At 34.3% G+C, this 16,821-nt stretch overlaps 1 protein-coding gene across 8 annotated transcripts in view; it reads right to left on the bottom strand.

Annotated features, from left to right (window-relative positions):
* PPFIA2 (PTPRF interacting protein alpha 2) overlaps window positions 1-16,821 on the bottom strand; it is a 437,224-nt gene that overhangs the window by 157,450 nt on the left and 262,953 nt on the right. For all 8 annotated transcript variants that reach the window (XM_036251326.1, XM_036251328.1, XM_036251327.1 and 5 more), the window contains one exon: window positions 12,091-12,165. In XM_036251326.1, the coding sequence (XP_036107219.1) occupies window positions 12,091-12,165 (75 nt within the window). The remainder of the gene's footprint in view (window positions 1-12,090; window positions 12,166-16,821) is intronic.

Here is a 16,821-nt window from a genome sequence, read left to right as displayed (position 1 = left end):
CGGGATATGGATTGAATTTCTGTGTTCATATGTTGGATCCTAACCCCGAATGTGATGATAGTAGGATGTGGAGCCTTTGGGATGTGATTAGGTAAGGAGGGTGGGGCCCACATTGGATTTAGTGCCCTTATAAATGAGACCCCAGAGGTCTCTCCCGCTCATTCCGCAGCATCTATGAACCAGGAAGCAGGCTCTCACCAGGACCGAATTTGTCAGCACCTTGACATCTGACTTCCCAGCTCCCAGACTCTGAGAAATAAGAGTTTGTGGTTTAAGCCATCCAGTCCACAGGAGTTTGTGATAGCAGCCCTCTCCCAAAAGGCTACGACAAATAAATAACATACGGCAGATACCAGCTGATCAAATTTGTGATGTTTTCTACTACAAAATTTTAAAAAATTAAAATCCCAAACAGTCAAATTACTATTTACAAAAATAATTTTAAAAAACGCCACAGATTAAAGCATTTCATGCCCTTTTGGTCCTTCCAGTTCCGTTTCGTGTCCCAAATGTTCACGCATTTGGAACTTCCAAATTTCTCAACATTTGAGATCCACTGTTCTTCCCCTTTAAAAATGAAACAGAAATAAAGAAATGCTGCAGAAATCCTCTGATCTTGCTGAATATAACTTGAGGTCTCCCATTTTCTACACTGAAAACATAAGGACCACTACAATGCTCTCATGAGAAACATGAGGTGCAGAGAGGTTACATAAATTACCAGGGGTGACATAATTAGCAAGTGACAGATAAAGGACTCAAATTGCAATCTTTTGACTTCAAGTTAAATATTCTTTTTTTTTTTTTTTTTTACTTTGAAACAACTCATCTCTCGCTAAATTTCATAGAGAGAGAGAGAGAGAAGCAGAAAGAGATAGAAACATCAATATGAGGGAGAATCATCAATCAGCCGCTTCCTCAAGCCCCCCACTGGGGATCGAGCCTGCAACCCGGGCGTGTGACCTGACTGGGAATCGAACCAGCAACCTCTTGTTGCATGGGTCGACGCTCAATCCACTGAGACACACTGGCCGGGCATATCCCATTTATTTATTTATTTTTTAAATTAATCTGTGTCATAAGGACACTATTGTAAACATATGGGTAAAATAAATGGGCCAGTTTATGATGCTTATGATCAAAGCATTAATATCAAGGATGATCTTATTACTAATATGAAGAGAAAAAAAGCACTTCAAATCTCCATGTGCAAAGATAAAACAACCATGTCTGCTATCACAAGGAGAACAAATCCTATGTTTTTATAAAAAAAAAAAAAAAAAAAAAAAGAGTTATTCAAAACAGAAAAGAGAATCTGAAAAGATTTCAAACAGACTTCAAATGTCTCACACACAACAGGAGACCATTTTAACCTATATTTTAAACAATTGCCTTACACAGGTCTTGGAATAGTAAAAATAGTGGAAGTAGCAAACAACAATTTCTTTAGCTCTCTTTTCATTGTTGGGTTTTAACACAGTTATTGTAAAACATCTTGATTTCCTTTTATTTGGGAAAGATTCTTTGTACTAGAACAGTAAAATTATCAATAGCAAAAAAGACACTTCCTATCGATAATAACTGGCGTAATTTAGTTTCTACACTTATCTTTACAATGCAGTATTATTATGAAGGATAATCTAGAGGTAAAATAAGGAATTCATAGACATTTGTGAATAACTGCCAGTTCGACAGTGCTGAAAACTTATGTGTACAATATAAAGCAAAAAAATAATAATAAAATACATTATTCAACTATCATTAACGTCTTCCATGAAATAAAATCAATTAAGAACGATACACTATTCTACTTCAAGATAATACAACACTAACAGAAAAAATAGGTTCCTACAAAGTGGATCCTTTGGAAACTCATAACAGATTGCTGGCAAGCTAAAAACATCACATCAGAGAATGTTACTTTGTCTTCAAGGGATGTGTGTTCAGAGTTGCAAGGATGTCAGTACTTTATGCAAATATTGTTGTCATTAAACAAATACTAATTTCCGGTAAGTTTAGCCATGGCGATTTGCTTCAAATGCTAATCAAACAAAAAGCTGGTATTTGACTTTCTGTTAGAGTGTTACATCAAAGTTGGCCATGGGATTTACGAGTAATAAAAACAGTTTCATACATTTAGTAATGATGCATATAATCTGCTGAATTAGGATATATGGTATATATATAAACATAAGGAAATTAGAAAGTTGTAAGATTTGTCATTTTTATAAAGGCAAATTATGCCTGCTTTTATCTCAGAAACTAGAAAAGAGAATTAAAAGAACCAAAATAATTGAGTAATTGACACAGGGTCTGTCAAGATAAATCACATCAATTTTGAGATTCTGAGGTAATTGAATAACTTCAGATGGGTATTGCTATCAGTTACCCCAAGGCTAATTCCTTTAATAAGTACTGCTCAACAAGTTTCCCATATCCTAGATGATCTTCTGGGTCATTTTAAGCCATTAAATTTCTTTCTGTTTAAATATAGCTGAGTTGCTTATGGAATTCAGAAGCATCCTGATTTTTATACCGGTTAAATATTAGGGAATCATTTACCTCTGGATTTATTCCAAGTGATTAAAGTCATCTGAGACAACTTTAATTTCATATCAGTATCTCTTCCTTTCAAGTTATAATGAATAACAGAACTTCATAGATTTAGACAATAAAATACTGTGGTAGAATTCGAGTACTTTCAGGTGGTTAGTGCTGTGAAAACTTAATTTAATTTGCTGGGCTAACTTCATGGGAAGCTCCTTTGGGTCTACCATCCCACACTAAAGTTTCCTTGCATCGTTTTATTGTCCCCTTGCTATATTCTACATTATCTTATTCTCAGTTTCCTTAGGTTCATAAGAAATAACTCTGGTCCACCTTCCTTAGAGATAATACCTGTTTCATTCTGAACTCTCACTGAAGAAATTCCTGTCTTCTTTCCTCTCCAAATCAGAACCCTATACATCTCTACACTACACATCCTGTTCTCCTTCCTCCATTTCTCAGAGGAGGCAGTTCTACTCCTTGCTACTGATTTTGAAACCCTGCTTATCCTCTGCTGTGTCGCCCATAAACAATCCCTTGTCCTTTGCGTCTTCCTTCTTTCTTCCCATTGGCCGTAAGCATTTTCAGTTGGCTCTCTTACTATTTATTCCCTGCATTCTCGGCTTTTCTTTGTTGCAAACTTCTTCCATTTTAAAATTTCTAATTGACTCAGTTTCATCACAGCTATTCTCCTTGCATTACTGTTCATTGAAACTATCTTTGCAAACATTTCTAGTGATCTTCTAATGGTGAGTCTAGTCACCTCATATTAGATACAATCCTCCATGCCTTCATGAAACTTTTGACACTGTTCATCACCTCCGATCCCTACACGTAAAACTGCCCCCTATCTCTTTCTCTGTCTCTCTCTTTCTCCCCCCTCCTTCTCTCCACTTTCTCTCCCTCTTCCCTTCCATCCTTCCCTCACTTTCTCTATCTCTACCACCTCTATCACTATATTTGCTTCAAAGAGTCTTGGGTCACTTGAATTTCCAGCTTTCATTGCTCCTTCCCAGCCTCTAATTGGCTTTTTAAGGTAAGTTCCACCTTTGCTTGTATCTATTCGCCCTTTCCGTTCATTTCCATGAATTCAGTACCTGTTTTTAACCTAAATCAAAGGGTTGTTGTGATCATTAAATAGTGAAATGTATTTAAAGCAATAGCCATGGTGTATCTGTGGTCCTAGAAAACCTCCTCCCACTGTCCTGATCTAATATTATTATGTGAATGGTACTTTATTTCCAATGAAATTTCTTTATTTTTTTCATAGGAAATTAGACTTAAGGGATAAGGCTGGTTGTAGATAAGGTCATATAAAATGTTAATTTCTTTAAAAAAAATTTGAATTGAAAGTTAGTAAATAAAGTGGTTAGAATAAACATAGAATATATAACATATAGTTCAGCCTACAACTATATATACCAGTTCTTTTTTGTGTATGATGAAACCATGTAGCAAAGCTTTTAAAATAAGCACATCTGTGTGCTCACTGAAAATTAGTCTATAAATTGAATTTTTACTGTAGTTTCTGAATAATCCATTTGTCTGGCTTAATTAAATAATTATAAAAGTATGCAGGCTTCTTCTAAAGGAGAATATATTGTTAGAATGTAATCTATTCCTCTTTTCACTTGTTTTCATTGTACTTTCTTTTGTGGTTTCCAATTTTAAGCATTAACAAAAATACTCGAAGAGTATAAAGGCTTTATTATATTTTCTGTCTAAATAACCTGTGCTCACTTTTTTAGGATAATAGCCTGTAAAATGTATTCACGGCTAACAATACAATCTGCCATGTGGTCTATTCAAAGAGGAAAAAAATAAAAACAAATTTTGATTATGTATATATATTTATTTATAATATTGCTTTGACTCTTTCATTTATATCTGTATTTTCCAGTACTAAAAGAACATAAGAAATGCCAGACAGGTATAACACCCCTGTTCTACACTGTTCAGTATCTTCTCACACTAGCCCCTAGTTTCTTATAAGAAATTGTAAAAACCTGAACTATAAACATGGTACCTTTACTATCATATGTATTTTTTACCTTTAACTTTGGGAGATGTCATTTGTCTCCAAAATTAAAAATATGATCATATCTCCTCCCTCCTTCAGAGCTCTCTGTTGGCTCACCATGTGCTATAGGCGAAGCCCACCCTCTGGCCATCCCTAGCTCAGACCCGCCTGTCTCCGCAGCTGCTCCCCCTTCCCTGATCCTGACGGCCCTTTTCTTCTTCCAAGTCCCTCTGGTAAGATCTTTATAGTCACCCTTCAAATTGTGGGCAGTTTTATTCTCTAGGAAGATTATGAAAAAATATTTCCATCCCTAGTAAGATGTAATTAACAGCCCTGGCTGGTTTGGCTCAGGGCTAGTGTTGGCCCATGTACCAAAGAGTCTAGGGTTCGATTCCAGTCAAGGACATGTACCTCAGTTGCGGTTTGGTCCTGGTCCTGGTTGGGGTCATGAGGGAGGCAACCAATTGATGTTTCTTTCACATTGATGTCTCTCTCTCTCTCTCTCTCTGTCTCTCTCTCTCTCTCTTTCTCCCTTCCGCCTTTCCACTCTATCTAAAGATAAATGAAAAAATATCCTTGGGTGAGGATTTAAAAAAAGATGTAATTAACAAAAATATTATTGCATAAGCTTAAAGTGTAAAATGGGGTGATTTCATACATGCATGTATTTCTAAATTATTACCACAACAAGGTTACTTAACACAGCCATTACCTCATATAGTTACCCCCCAATTTTTTTTTTTTTTTTTTGGTGGTGAGACCATTTAAGATCTACTCTCAGCAAATTTTAAGTATGAAATGTAGTATTGTTAACTATAGCCACCATCTTGTAAATGAAAGCGTGTATCCTCTGACTAATATCCTCCCCTTTCCCTCAACCTCCCAATCCCTGGAAACCTCTAATCTACTCCATTTACATGGGTTTGACATTTTTACATCCTACATATAAGTGAGGTCTTACAGTATTTGTCTTTCTTTGTCTGTCTGACTTATTTCAGTTTGTATAAGACCCTCAACATTCACCCATATTGTTGCAAATGGCATGATTTCTCTAGGAAGATTTTCTTAAGCCTTCTACGATTCCCCCTCCATACCCAAATAATTACTCTCTTTTGTAATACTAAAAAAAACAAGTAAACTTTCTATTTATTAGACCTTGTACTTACTTTCCTTTTCACATTAATCATATTGTATTATAATTACTTTTTATTGTGGTAAAGTGTGCATAACATTAAACTTTCTATTTTAACCATTTAAAAAAATTTATTGATTTTAGAGAAAGAGAAAGAGGGGTAGAGTGAGAGAGAAATATCGATAAGAGAGAACATCAATTGGCCACCTCCTACTTGCCCCCCACTGGGGATTTGGCCCACAACCTGGGCATATGCCCTGACCAGGAACTGAACCGGCGACCTCTTGGTGCATGGGTCGACACTCAACCACTGAACCACACCGGCTGGGGAACCATTTTTCAGTGTACAGTTCAGTGGTGTCATGGATGTTCACATTGTTATGCAACCATCACCACCATTTGTGTTCATAACTTTACTCATCTTCCCAAACTGGAACTCTGTGCTCATTAAATAACTCACCATTACAATTACACACTTATTACCATATCTATCTCCCATACTAGACTTAAGAGAACAATGATTGCTTTATTACTATCTGGGTTTCATTATTATGTATTGATACCAAGTATTGAACATAATGCCTTAATAACAGAATATACCCCATAAATGTTTGTTGAATTGAAGGGTTATGATCAAAATTACATATCAGATCATCACATCAACCAGCCATAACAGATTATGTCAACTTTCCACCTCTACTCCTCTCTAACCAAACACTTCACAAAACAAACAAACCAAGAAAACCCATTCTATGATGGTGTTCACTTTACAAAACACAACAATACCTCCATGCTTTCTCCTTTCATAAAGTAAGAATTTCACATTTTGATCATGGTATTCAGGGCTCTCTAAAATCGGAGTCCTATCAATATCTCTATCCTCCACTTCTGCATCTTTTCACAACTTGATTCTTACCAACACAACATCATTCGTTATTACTGAACAACCAATTTCAGGTTTTCTTAATCATACCGGCTGCTCAGCCCGAAACGTTTTCTACCAGTTTTGAAGTCAAATCTTACTCTTCCTTCACAGGCGAGACTTCCCTAATCCTTTGGTTCAGAATAATACCCTTCTCCTCTCTGCTCTTTTGCACTTTGTTTGGGCTTGTAATTTTGAATTTCTTTAGTTTTGCACTGAATTACATTTTACCTACCTGATTATACATTTGTCTCTATCACTTGATGGCAAATTACATGAAAATTTGCATAATTTTAAACTTATTTTTTCCTATTCCTTTCTGTAAGAGACTCATAATTTTTTGCATATGGTAGTTTCTCAATAATTATAATTTGAAAGAACAAACATTATATTACTTTGATGCATCTGATCAATGTTTTGCTGTTTATTAACATGTCTAAAGTTGTTCAAACTCTCTATTAAGAAAATAGCCAAGGAACAATCTGAAAACACTGGTCAGGACAAACTCTATACAGTGAAATTTGACAAATATATATTGACCACAAGGTTGATATCACTGTACTGAGTGAAATAAATACAAATGAGCAAGATGCAGTCCATTTTTCTCAGGGACCTAACGACCTAGGCTCAGACAGGTGTATAATTAACCCTAATGCTTGTTGTGCAGTCATAATAAGTGCTGAAGTAATAAGCTTTAGCAATTTGAACTAAAGAGCAATGACTGTTGGCAAGAAACCATAAAATATTCCATTAAAATTATGATGATGTCTGAACTTGAGTTTCAATGGCGAAGTGTAATTTCAATGGATGAATTGGAGTTGTGGATCTATTCCAAGAGAGACATTAGCATAAGCTTTAGAGGCAGGAAAAATGTTGACTGCTTTCAAAACAGTGAATACCACAATTTAATAAGACCTTAGTCAGGGGCAGTAGGAGTACTGGGAGTTAGAGCTTGATTTGAAGGTTAGGACATTGAAAATGCTCTTGATGGTATATTACAGGTCTATGTAATATATATCATTATGCATATCTTAATGTAGTACATTATATCATTATGTTAACATAGTAATATGGTACATATTAGATGTAAGTATATATTACATATTGGGATATGTTATGAAAAATAATCAATATGATTGGAGCTTGGCTTGATAGGTTTAACTTTGAAAAATCACAGAGCAGAAAGAGATAGAAGACAAGAGCAGACAGAAATCTAGTATAAAATCCCAGGTGTGAAATAATAAAACTTGAGGTATGGTGTTTATAATGTATATGGAAAAAGATGAGAGTTAATATATTGGGGAGGGTAGATTGTGGAACCAGTTGAATATATGGTTTAGAACTGACTGAATACATAGAGTTATGACAAATTCAAAGATAAGCACATCCAAGTTGGACAGAATAGTGTCACATTAGGATAAATAACCTCTCTGGGCTCATCCGTAGTATAGTAGTATGTCACTCCCAGTATTATTCTGCTGGTATATATGTATTTAGAACAGTGTTCAGTAAATATTAGCTATTTCTATTATTAAGTGATCAATAGAATGATTAAGAATGGAAAATGACATCTTACTATAAAATATGCTAGTTTTATTTGTTTATAAGTTATTAAAAATTCAAATGCTATAGAAATATGTAGTACATACACTTGCAAATACCAGAGACAATTAATAATAACAGATTGATATTCACATATAAACATATTTTTAGTTTCATAATGACATATTATTATTATTTTTAATATTATTATTATTATTATTATTTGGGTTTATACAAAATTCAGATTATTTTATGCATCTTCTTCCTTTTTGTAGAGTGGAATATTTTGGAGCTCTTTCTAGAACAGAACATATATATATAGTTGTCACACATTCTTTTAAATAATGCTGCTTATTTCATTGCATTCATGCGTCACAGAGAATCTCAGAGACACGTGGGAAAATTAGGTGGAGATTCAGGCCCCACTGTACATACGGTGCCTTTGCACATATTAGAATAACTAGTCCCTGTAGGTGGTTACAGCCCTGCAAGTGCACATCTTGACTAGAGAACCCTGAAGTGGATTTCAGTCTCACCCTTGGTCCCATGCTGGGCACCTGTGGCAGAAAACAATCTATACACCATTAGCAAAGCTGGGTAGAAATGCCAAATCAGTGTTTAAATTCTTCTGTGCAGCTAAGAAAAGAGCACACATTTTGAGCTAAATATCTGGTTTCTTTTCCACAGAAGTCATGGTTGAAGCCTTGGATGGATGAGAAATTGATGAGGCCTTCGTGGGAGAGACTATATAAAGAAAAGGTATTAAGGGAAGATAACTCCAAAACTACCTGTGAGAACGGGGAAAGGGAGAAACAACACGAGACAGAGACAGACAGAGGGAAACAGAGAATAATGATGCATGGATGAAAGAATAAATTCTATCATCTTTTAGACTCTAAATATGCATATATATTGTTATATACATATATGCATACATCAAGGTATCACTTGCAGTCTGAACCCCTGAATTCTCCTTCTGAATTTGGGAAGTGAAACACTTCAGAAAAATGTTTGGATAAATTCTTTGCTATCTAAACTCTCATTATCACGACCAAAAATTCAGGAATTAAACAAATGCTGATAATGTAATATCTTCACTCTCCAAGCTTGCTAGATGAACTCAGGGGGGGAAAAAAGGTTTGAATTATAAGGAACTGTTGTAAATACACTGTCATTTTAATTTGAAATCTGAAGCATCAAATGAATTTTCCCTAACCCCTGACTCAATTAGTCATTTGCAGAAATTTTGTTCTAATAACTGATTGTGTTTTGCCTATCTGACATATATTTATTTGGCTCTTAAGAATGTGCTCTTAAATAAGTTTTCATTTTTTTTTTTTTTTTTTTATCCTCACCCGAGGATATTTTTCCATTTTTTGTACAGATAGAGTGGGAGGGAGAGAGAGGAAGGGAGAGAGAGAGAAACATCAATGTGAAGGGACACATCGAGTGGCTGCCACCCGCACGACCAACCAGGGCCGGGGACAAACTGCAACCGAAGTATGCGCCCTTAGCGGGAACCGAACCCGGGTCTCTCTGTACCGCAGGCCAACGCTCTAACCGCTGAGCCAAACCGGCCAGGGCAAGTTTTCATTTTTTAAATAAAAAATTTCCCTTTATTTTCTAAAATAACTTCTTCAATGACTTCCTCTAATATCCAACTTTATCTGGTTCCACTTTCTAAAGCTGCAATAGCATGAATTGTTCTAACTAATTTTGTCAGGTTTGTTATCAATAAATGATGCCAAAATATCTGGTACCATTTGCTGTTACTAAAGAGAATCAAGAAGTCAAACTGATGCTTCTTAATATTCCATTTTGAAATATAAATAACATTATGAAGAAAAGTTGAGTTTTCCTATGTACTTTCTTTTAACATCATTAATTATCTATAAATGATTTATTATTAGAAAGCTAAGATACCTTTATTGATTGACTTATTTATTTGTTGAATCTGTGCATTCCTAAACAGGAATTCAGACCCATGGAAATGAATTACAATCAACAACAAAAAAATAGATTGAAATTAATAATGAGTATACAATTATTTTTCTCTTATTTATATCAATAATTTAGAACAAAACAAAAGCATTCAGAAAGGCTACAGTCTTTTGCGACTAATTTTAATGATTTAAAATGTACTTAATCTATGTGCAAGCGATCAAATGTACCACAGTGCCTACAAGAGACCACAGCGATATTTGAGCCTAAAATCTTCTCTCCACTTTTGTTCTCAACTGCTGTTTTCCCTTGCCATGTGTAATTGAACTGTTCACTTGCCATTTCTGGAGCAAAGTTTCAGAGCTTCATTTCAATGTATGGAACATTTTTATTTCAGTATAAATACTTCAGCCAAGTAAGTGGTCCCACTACACCTTTGTTTATGACAAATAGAAAATTCATCAATGCTATATTAAGCAAGACTTTCAAGTTAGTAGTCACCAAACATTGTGTTTATTTACCCTTATCAATAAAATATTTTGATTCACCCAAAATAAATATAAATATAGATGAAAATAAAAATTAACAATGATAAAATTCAAACATTTAATATTTTCTTCCTGTACACTCAGAATGAACACACCTGCTTTATAGATAATTTACATATTCTCTCTCATGAAAGGACTAAGTTTTTCTTGTCCCATTATCATAGAGGTTCTTTGACTCAATGACTGGGAAGTACCAATCTCTTCCTTTAAAAAAATATCATCCAGTTTGCTAAGCTGATCTGGTTACCAAAAAGCTTTCTCTCTCTCTCTCTCTCTCTCTCTCTCTCTCTCTCTCTCTCTGTATATGTATATGTGTATATATATAGCCATCATTTATGCTTTTAACACTGCTAGCCTTTAATTCACATAGAAATCATTCTTCTTGCAGTTAAAAGTCCATTACTTCTAAAGTTTAAATTGTTAAACCTGGAGCAAACAAAATCATATATGAACTGTTCAACTGCCCAGCTTATTTTAAAGAACAGGGTGTTTATACTACATAAGATTTTTAGCTAGTTTTGAAAATGTGTGAATTTGAATGTGTAATGTAAATGTAAATACTATTTTGTTAAGAATCCCTTGATAATAAATAATTAATTGCATTAACTTCCCAGTTCTTGAGTTATTTTAGAACATCTACTACCAGTGATAACAATATTTACATCACTGAAATAAAGTTCTGGAAAAATTTGCCCCATTAATAAAATGTGTGTGTGTGTGTGTGTGTGTGTGTGTGTGTGTGTGTGTGTGTAATAGAGACAGACAGAGAGAGAAAGAGAGGAAGGGAGAGAGAGATGGGGCTATTTTAGTGGACAACACAGATTAAATTGTTATATATATTTATAAATTTGTGATATATTCTAATGATCCAAGTTACTTTGTGCACTAATAACCAAAAGAAGTAATATATTCTAAAGAAAAACGATTCTTTAAATCTGAGATGATTATAAAATACTTTCTTAGAGTCATGGATGAGATCAAAAGAAATGGATTCCGTGATGCCACTGAACATGGGCACAATGCTTTTAGAAGATAATAACAAGGACCTGAGGGAAAATATGTTTATGTCTCAGAGGAATTAACTTCTTCTGCAACATTTTCTAAATTTAGCAGACATGCTAAACGTTTTCCAATTCTGGAGCCTGTTTTACTTCTCAGAAGGATTAGCATTCTGACTGCAGTCTCTCCAAACCCCCTTCTCACAAGGTCCCATGTCCCTAACTCTTGCTTAGTTTCCTTTCATCTCTTAGTGACAGATCTGAATCACCAGAAATAAGAGAACATGACTCTGGCAACCAGTTTCAACAAGACTTAGTCAGTGGCAAATACAGAATGTAATTTATTTTTTGTGACAGTTTTAATAAACATGACGTAAAACACAAGGGCTATAATGTTAGCGATATTGCACCTCAGAAGAGGAGAAAGTTTGGTGTGTTACCTCCTGATTAGCAGCAGCTAGTTCTTCTTCCAGTGCAGAGACTCTTTCTAAAGAAACCCTCAGTCGCTCCCTTACCTAGAAGAAAAAACAAAATGTGCAGTAATGTATATCCCATAAATGCTAAACTGTTAATCCATCATTAACATTATCGGAGACAGTCACCCCTAGCTATTCTCCACTATTCATAGTCCTAAGTGCTCAAGAATACTGTGAATACAATGACATCTCATAATGTCCTTGTATCATGAGATGTCTTTGTAAGTAAGTCCTTTTAGTGCTTCAACGATAGATTTTCCAGTGGTGTTGGAGATACACCAGTCTTGTTCTCAGTTCTGATTCATAGTAAGTGGGAAAAAAAGTTCAAAAGTGTGTTATGAATTCGCCTGGGAGATGGTCACCATTCTTTAAAAGAATAAGTCCATTTTCATTTGGCATTTACTACCTAACTACAAAAACGATATGTCTAAAAGTAAAGGATTCTTAGAACCTGAAATACGTTGTCCATTGCTCATATGTTTGTACTACTTAGAGGTCTACCTTGTTATTGAGGGACTGAAAACAATTACTCTGGAATTCCTAACTAGTTTCTAGATACTAAAGGTTAAGCCATTATATTTTGTAGAACTAAAGACTCTGCACATTTAGTTTGAAAATACTTACAATTTACTAATGTTTCATATACAAATGAAACTAAAAGTGTTTCTTTTATTTTGCTTTAGAACTTCTAAATTGTTATATTTATTACATGTTCAGATGCATAGATATGCTCTATATTTATTATATTTATACAAAAGGATAAATATTTTTATCATGTAAAAGTATTACATTTATTTAAAAACACAGAATAATAAATTTGACTGAATTAAAACAAATGACTATAGCTGCTTAATTTTCTTTAAGAAAAAAAATCAATAAAATGTATAGCTTAGATTTAAGATGCAATTTATGGCCCTGGCTATGTGCCTCAGTTGGCTGAGCATGGACCTGCGTCAATGATTCGCTTCCTAGTTGGGCCATGTGCCCAGTTTGTAGGTTTGAGCCCTGGTCAGGATGCGGGCAGGAGGCTATTGATGGATGTTTCTCTCTCTCTCTTCCTCTTCCTTCCTCTCTCCCTGAAATCAATAAAAACATATTTTTTTTAAAAGATACAATTTATGGTGAGTATTTATTTATGAATTAACATAGATTTTTTTAAATTGGAATGTTACAGTATTTGCATAGTGAATATGTATTTAAATATATAACTATATATTTATAAACTTTAACTTTACTAAATTTTGTTAATTCATCGAGAGTGTATTTTATGATATTCTCTTTTTAGTACTATTTAATGAAGAATATAGGTTAAATACTATATGAAATAAATAAAACACATGTAAGTTTATAGTTGCAGTTATAACATTCTTTCCCAATTATCAAATAAACAAAAAACAATAGTATCCTATAAATCTATAATTTAATTAAAAATTTTTTAAAATCTCAATCACATTTTTGTACTGTATAATGATAGTATAATTCAGGTGACTAGGTGCACTTTACTGAAATAATCTTGAGTAATAAAGAATAAATATCTGAGTGGATTAACTTTAGTTGTATTTCATTAAGCTCAAATTCTCTGAAATTGGTAATATAGCCTGGCTGGCATGGCTCAGTGGATTGAGTGTCATCCCATGGACTGAGAGGTCCCAGTTCGATTCTGGGTCAGAGCACATGCCCGGTGGCCTTGATTCCCAGTGAGAGTGTGCAGGAGGCAGCCGATGGATGTTTCTCTCTCACATTGATGTTTCTCTCTTTCTCTCTCTAAAAAAAAATATATATATATATATATCAATAAAAACATATAAAATATTGGTAATACATATACATAAATAAACATTTGATATCAAAGAAAATTATACAAATACTGTCATAATATCTAGGTGTGCTAGATGAATTGCCAGGTACCAGGGCTGTTAGACAAATATCTAATTGTTTATAAAAATGCATAAAGTTAATTCTGATTAATAACTGAATAAGAGTTACTTGGAATGAACTCTTTGATGATTTGATTTGAGTAATACTCTTTTATGAACATCTTGGAAAGATGCCAAAGAAGCAAATATCTGCAGGGCATGAAAATGAGGGAACTGTTGATATGTTGAACGCAGATATGGACAAAAATTATCGTAGATGTGCTGGATATTTACCAAGGATGATTGTAAAGTTTTATGCCCACTTCCTAAAATACCAACTATAAAATATGGGTGTTTTGATAAAGGTCTAGGAATCCTGGTTAATGAAAACAGCAATGTGGAATGTTAAATATAAGTAAATGATCTCACTATATGTAACATTGATTGGTTCACCTTCAGACTGTTGTTGTGAAGGGGTTACAGTACCATATTTTATTTTATTATTAATTTTTTATCTTCACCTGAGGACATTTTTCCATTTTTTGTTCAGATAGAATGGGAGGAAGTGGGAGGAAGAAAGAGAGAGAGAGAGAGAGAGAGAGAAACATTGATGTGAAAGAGACACATCAAGCGGCTGTCTCACGCAGGACCCAACCAGGGCCAGAGACAAACTGCAACCGAGGTACATGCCCTTAGCGGGAACCAAACCCGGGGGTCCCTGGACCACAGGCCGATGCTCTAACCACTAAGACAAACCGGCCAGAGCTACAGTACCATATTTTAAAAGATATACTAACATATTTGAATGTTTCTAATAGGGTCGTTTGAGTCATAGGAGGAGTGGCTGAAACCAAACCATCTTGCAAGTTAAAGTATCTTCCTGACTTTCTTTTCTCAACCGAAAATCACAGAAATGATTTCAAACTGCTTATTTACAAGTTAAGCATTTATATTCTCATTACATTGAGTCTTCAATAAAATAGAATCACCCCTCAATAAATTTATAACAGCAGTTATAAATTGAGATTATATTATCCACCAAGTGATGAATCTGAAGCTTTCTTTATAAGAAAATAAAAACCATTCCTGAATATCTTTTGAGTTAATGTTATACATGTAGAAAATGCTGGTATAAATATCAATATATTGTATGAATTTTTATTCACATTTATTTCAGGATGAATTGTTCTCTGTATTTAATTCATCACGCACTAATTTCTGCTAAACTTAGTAAAGAAAAAATGGATAGGACAAAAGAGTAACTTTTCCAGGGTTTAAAGAACCCTACATTTTACCTTGTGTGCAATGCTGTAATTCCACTAATAGAAATAAAATAAAAAGTATTGCCCTGGCCGGTTTGGCCTGCGGTCTGGAGAGACCCGGAGAGACCCGGGTTCGGTTCCCGCTAAGGGCACCTACCTCGGTTGCAGTTTGTCCCTGGCCCTGGTTGGTTGGGTCGTGTAGATGGCAACCATTCAATGTGTCCATTGGGTCGTGTGGATGGCAACCACTCAATGTGTCCCTTTCACATCGATGTTTCTCTCTCTCTCTCTCTCTCTTTCCTCCCACTCTATCTGAACAAAAAATAGAAAAATGTCCTCGGCTTAGGATAAAAAAAAAAAAGGATCTCTGAGAAACCTTTTAGCTCTTTGCTCTGCTCGGAGATGCCATAATCACCTTTATTTTTCTTACTGGATTTGATGTTCTTTTTTCCCCTAAACGTAAGTACATAGTTGATAACCTTAGCTTTATATTTATTTTTTTCTAATTTTTTTACTATTTAAATCATGTTTAATTGATCAATTTCTGCATAGTTTTTAAGTTAAGATATATTGCTTATTTATAGAGCTATAGTGTAACACCCAAAATATATTTAATGTACATCTAGTATCTTTGATATATAATTTCATCTATTTGCTTCATAAAATATAAAAATAAAGGTAATTATAAGTTTTTTTCTTCCCAAAAGATGTTTCAAGGCCAGAGAAAATTTATCCCTGGGTATTAAAATAAAATTAGTTCCTAAAAATGACAAATGTGTTTCAAAAGGAAAAGGAACTTTGGTGAGATAAGCATCCATTTTAAATAAAAATTAAATTATTGCAGGATTTTATTTTGGAATTATCAATTCTATAACAACAACCATTATGAGGAAATCTCTAAAGACCAGACGTTCAAACCCAGTTTTGGCACTGAGATATTAGATCATAAAAATAAATGGGGAGTCCATGTATATTTAATATTTTTCCTAAAGTTCACATACAAACCCTATAAATATTTTTTAAAATAGTCAATGCATGCAAAAAAATAAAACTAGACCATCAACTTACACCATACACAAGAAAAAACTCAAAATGGATAAAAGACTTAAATGTGACTCATGAATCCATAAAAGTCCTAGAAGAAACTGTAGGCAACAAAATTTCAGACATCATACGCAGCAGAATTTTCACTGATACATTACATAAGGCAACAGAAACAAAGGAGAAAATGAACACATGGGACTACATCAAACTAAAAAGCTTCTGCACAGCAAAAGAAACAACCACCCAAATGGAAAGGCAACTCACTGTATGGGAGAGCATAATTGCCAATGATACATCACATAAGGGGTTAATTTCCAATATATATAGAGTGCTCATACAGCTCAACAAAAGGAAGACAAAGAACCCAATTACAAAATGGGCAGAGAAACTAAATAGACACCTCTTCAAACAGGATATACAAATGGCTAAGAGACATATGAAGAAATGCTCAACATCACTAATCATCAGAGAGATGCAAACCAAACAACAATGAGGTATTACCTCACACCTGTCAGAATGGCCGTCATCAACAA

The sequence above is a fragment of the Molossus molossus genome, unplaced genomic scaffold (assembly GCF_014108415.1).
Source record: "Molossus molossus isolate mMolMol1 unplaced genomic scaffold, mMolMol1.p scaffold_m16_p_10, whole genome shotgun sequence".
Taxonomy (NCBI): domain Eukaryota; kingdom Metazoa; phylum Chordata; class Mammalia; order Chiroptera; family Molossidae; genus Molossus; species Molossus molossus.
Note: the sequence above shows the minus strand (reverse complement) of the source record. Positions and strands in the feature narration are given on the sequence as shown.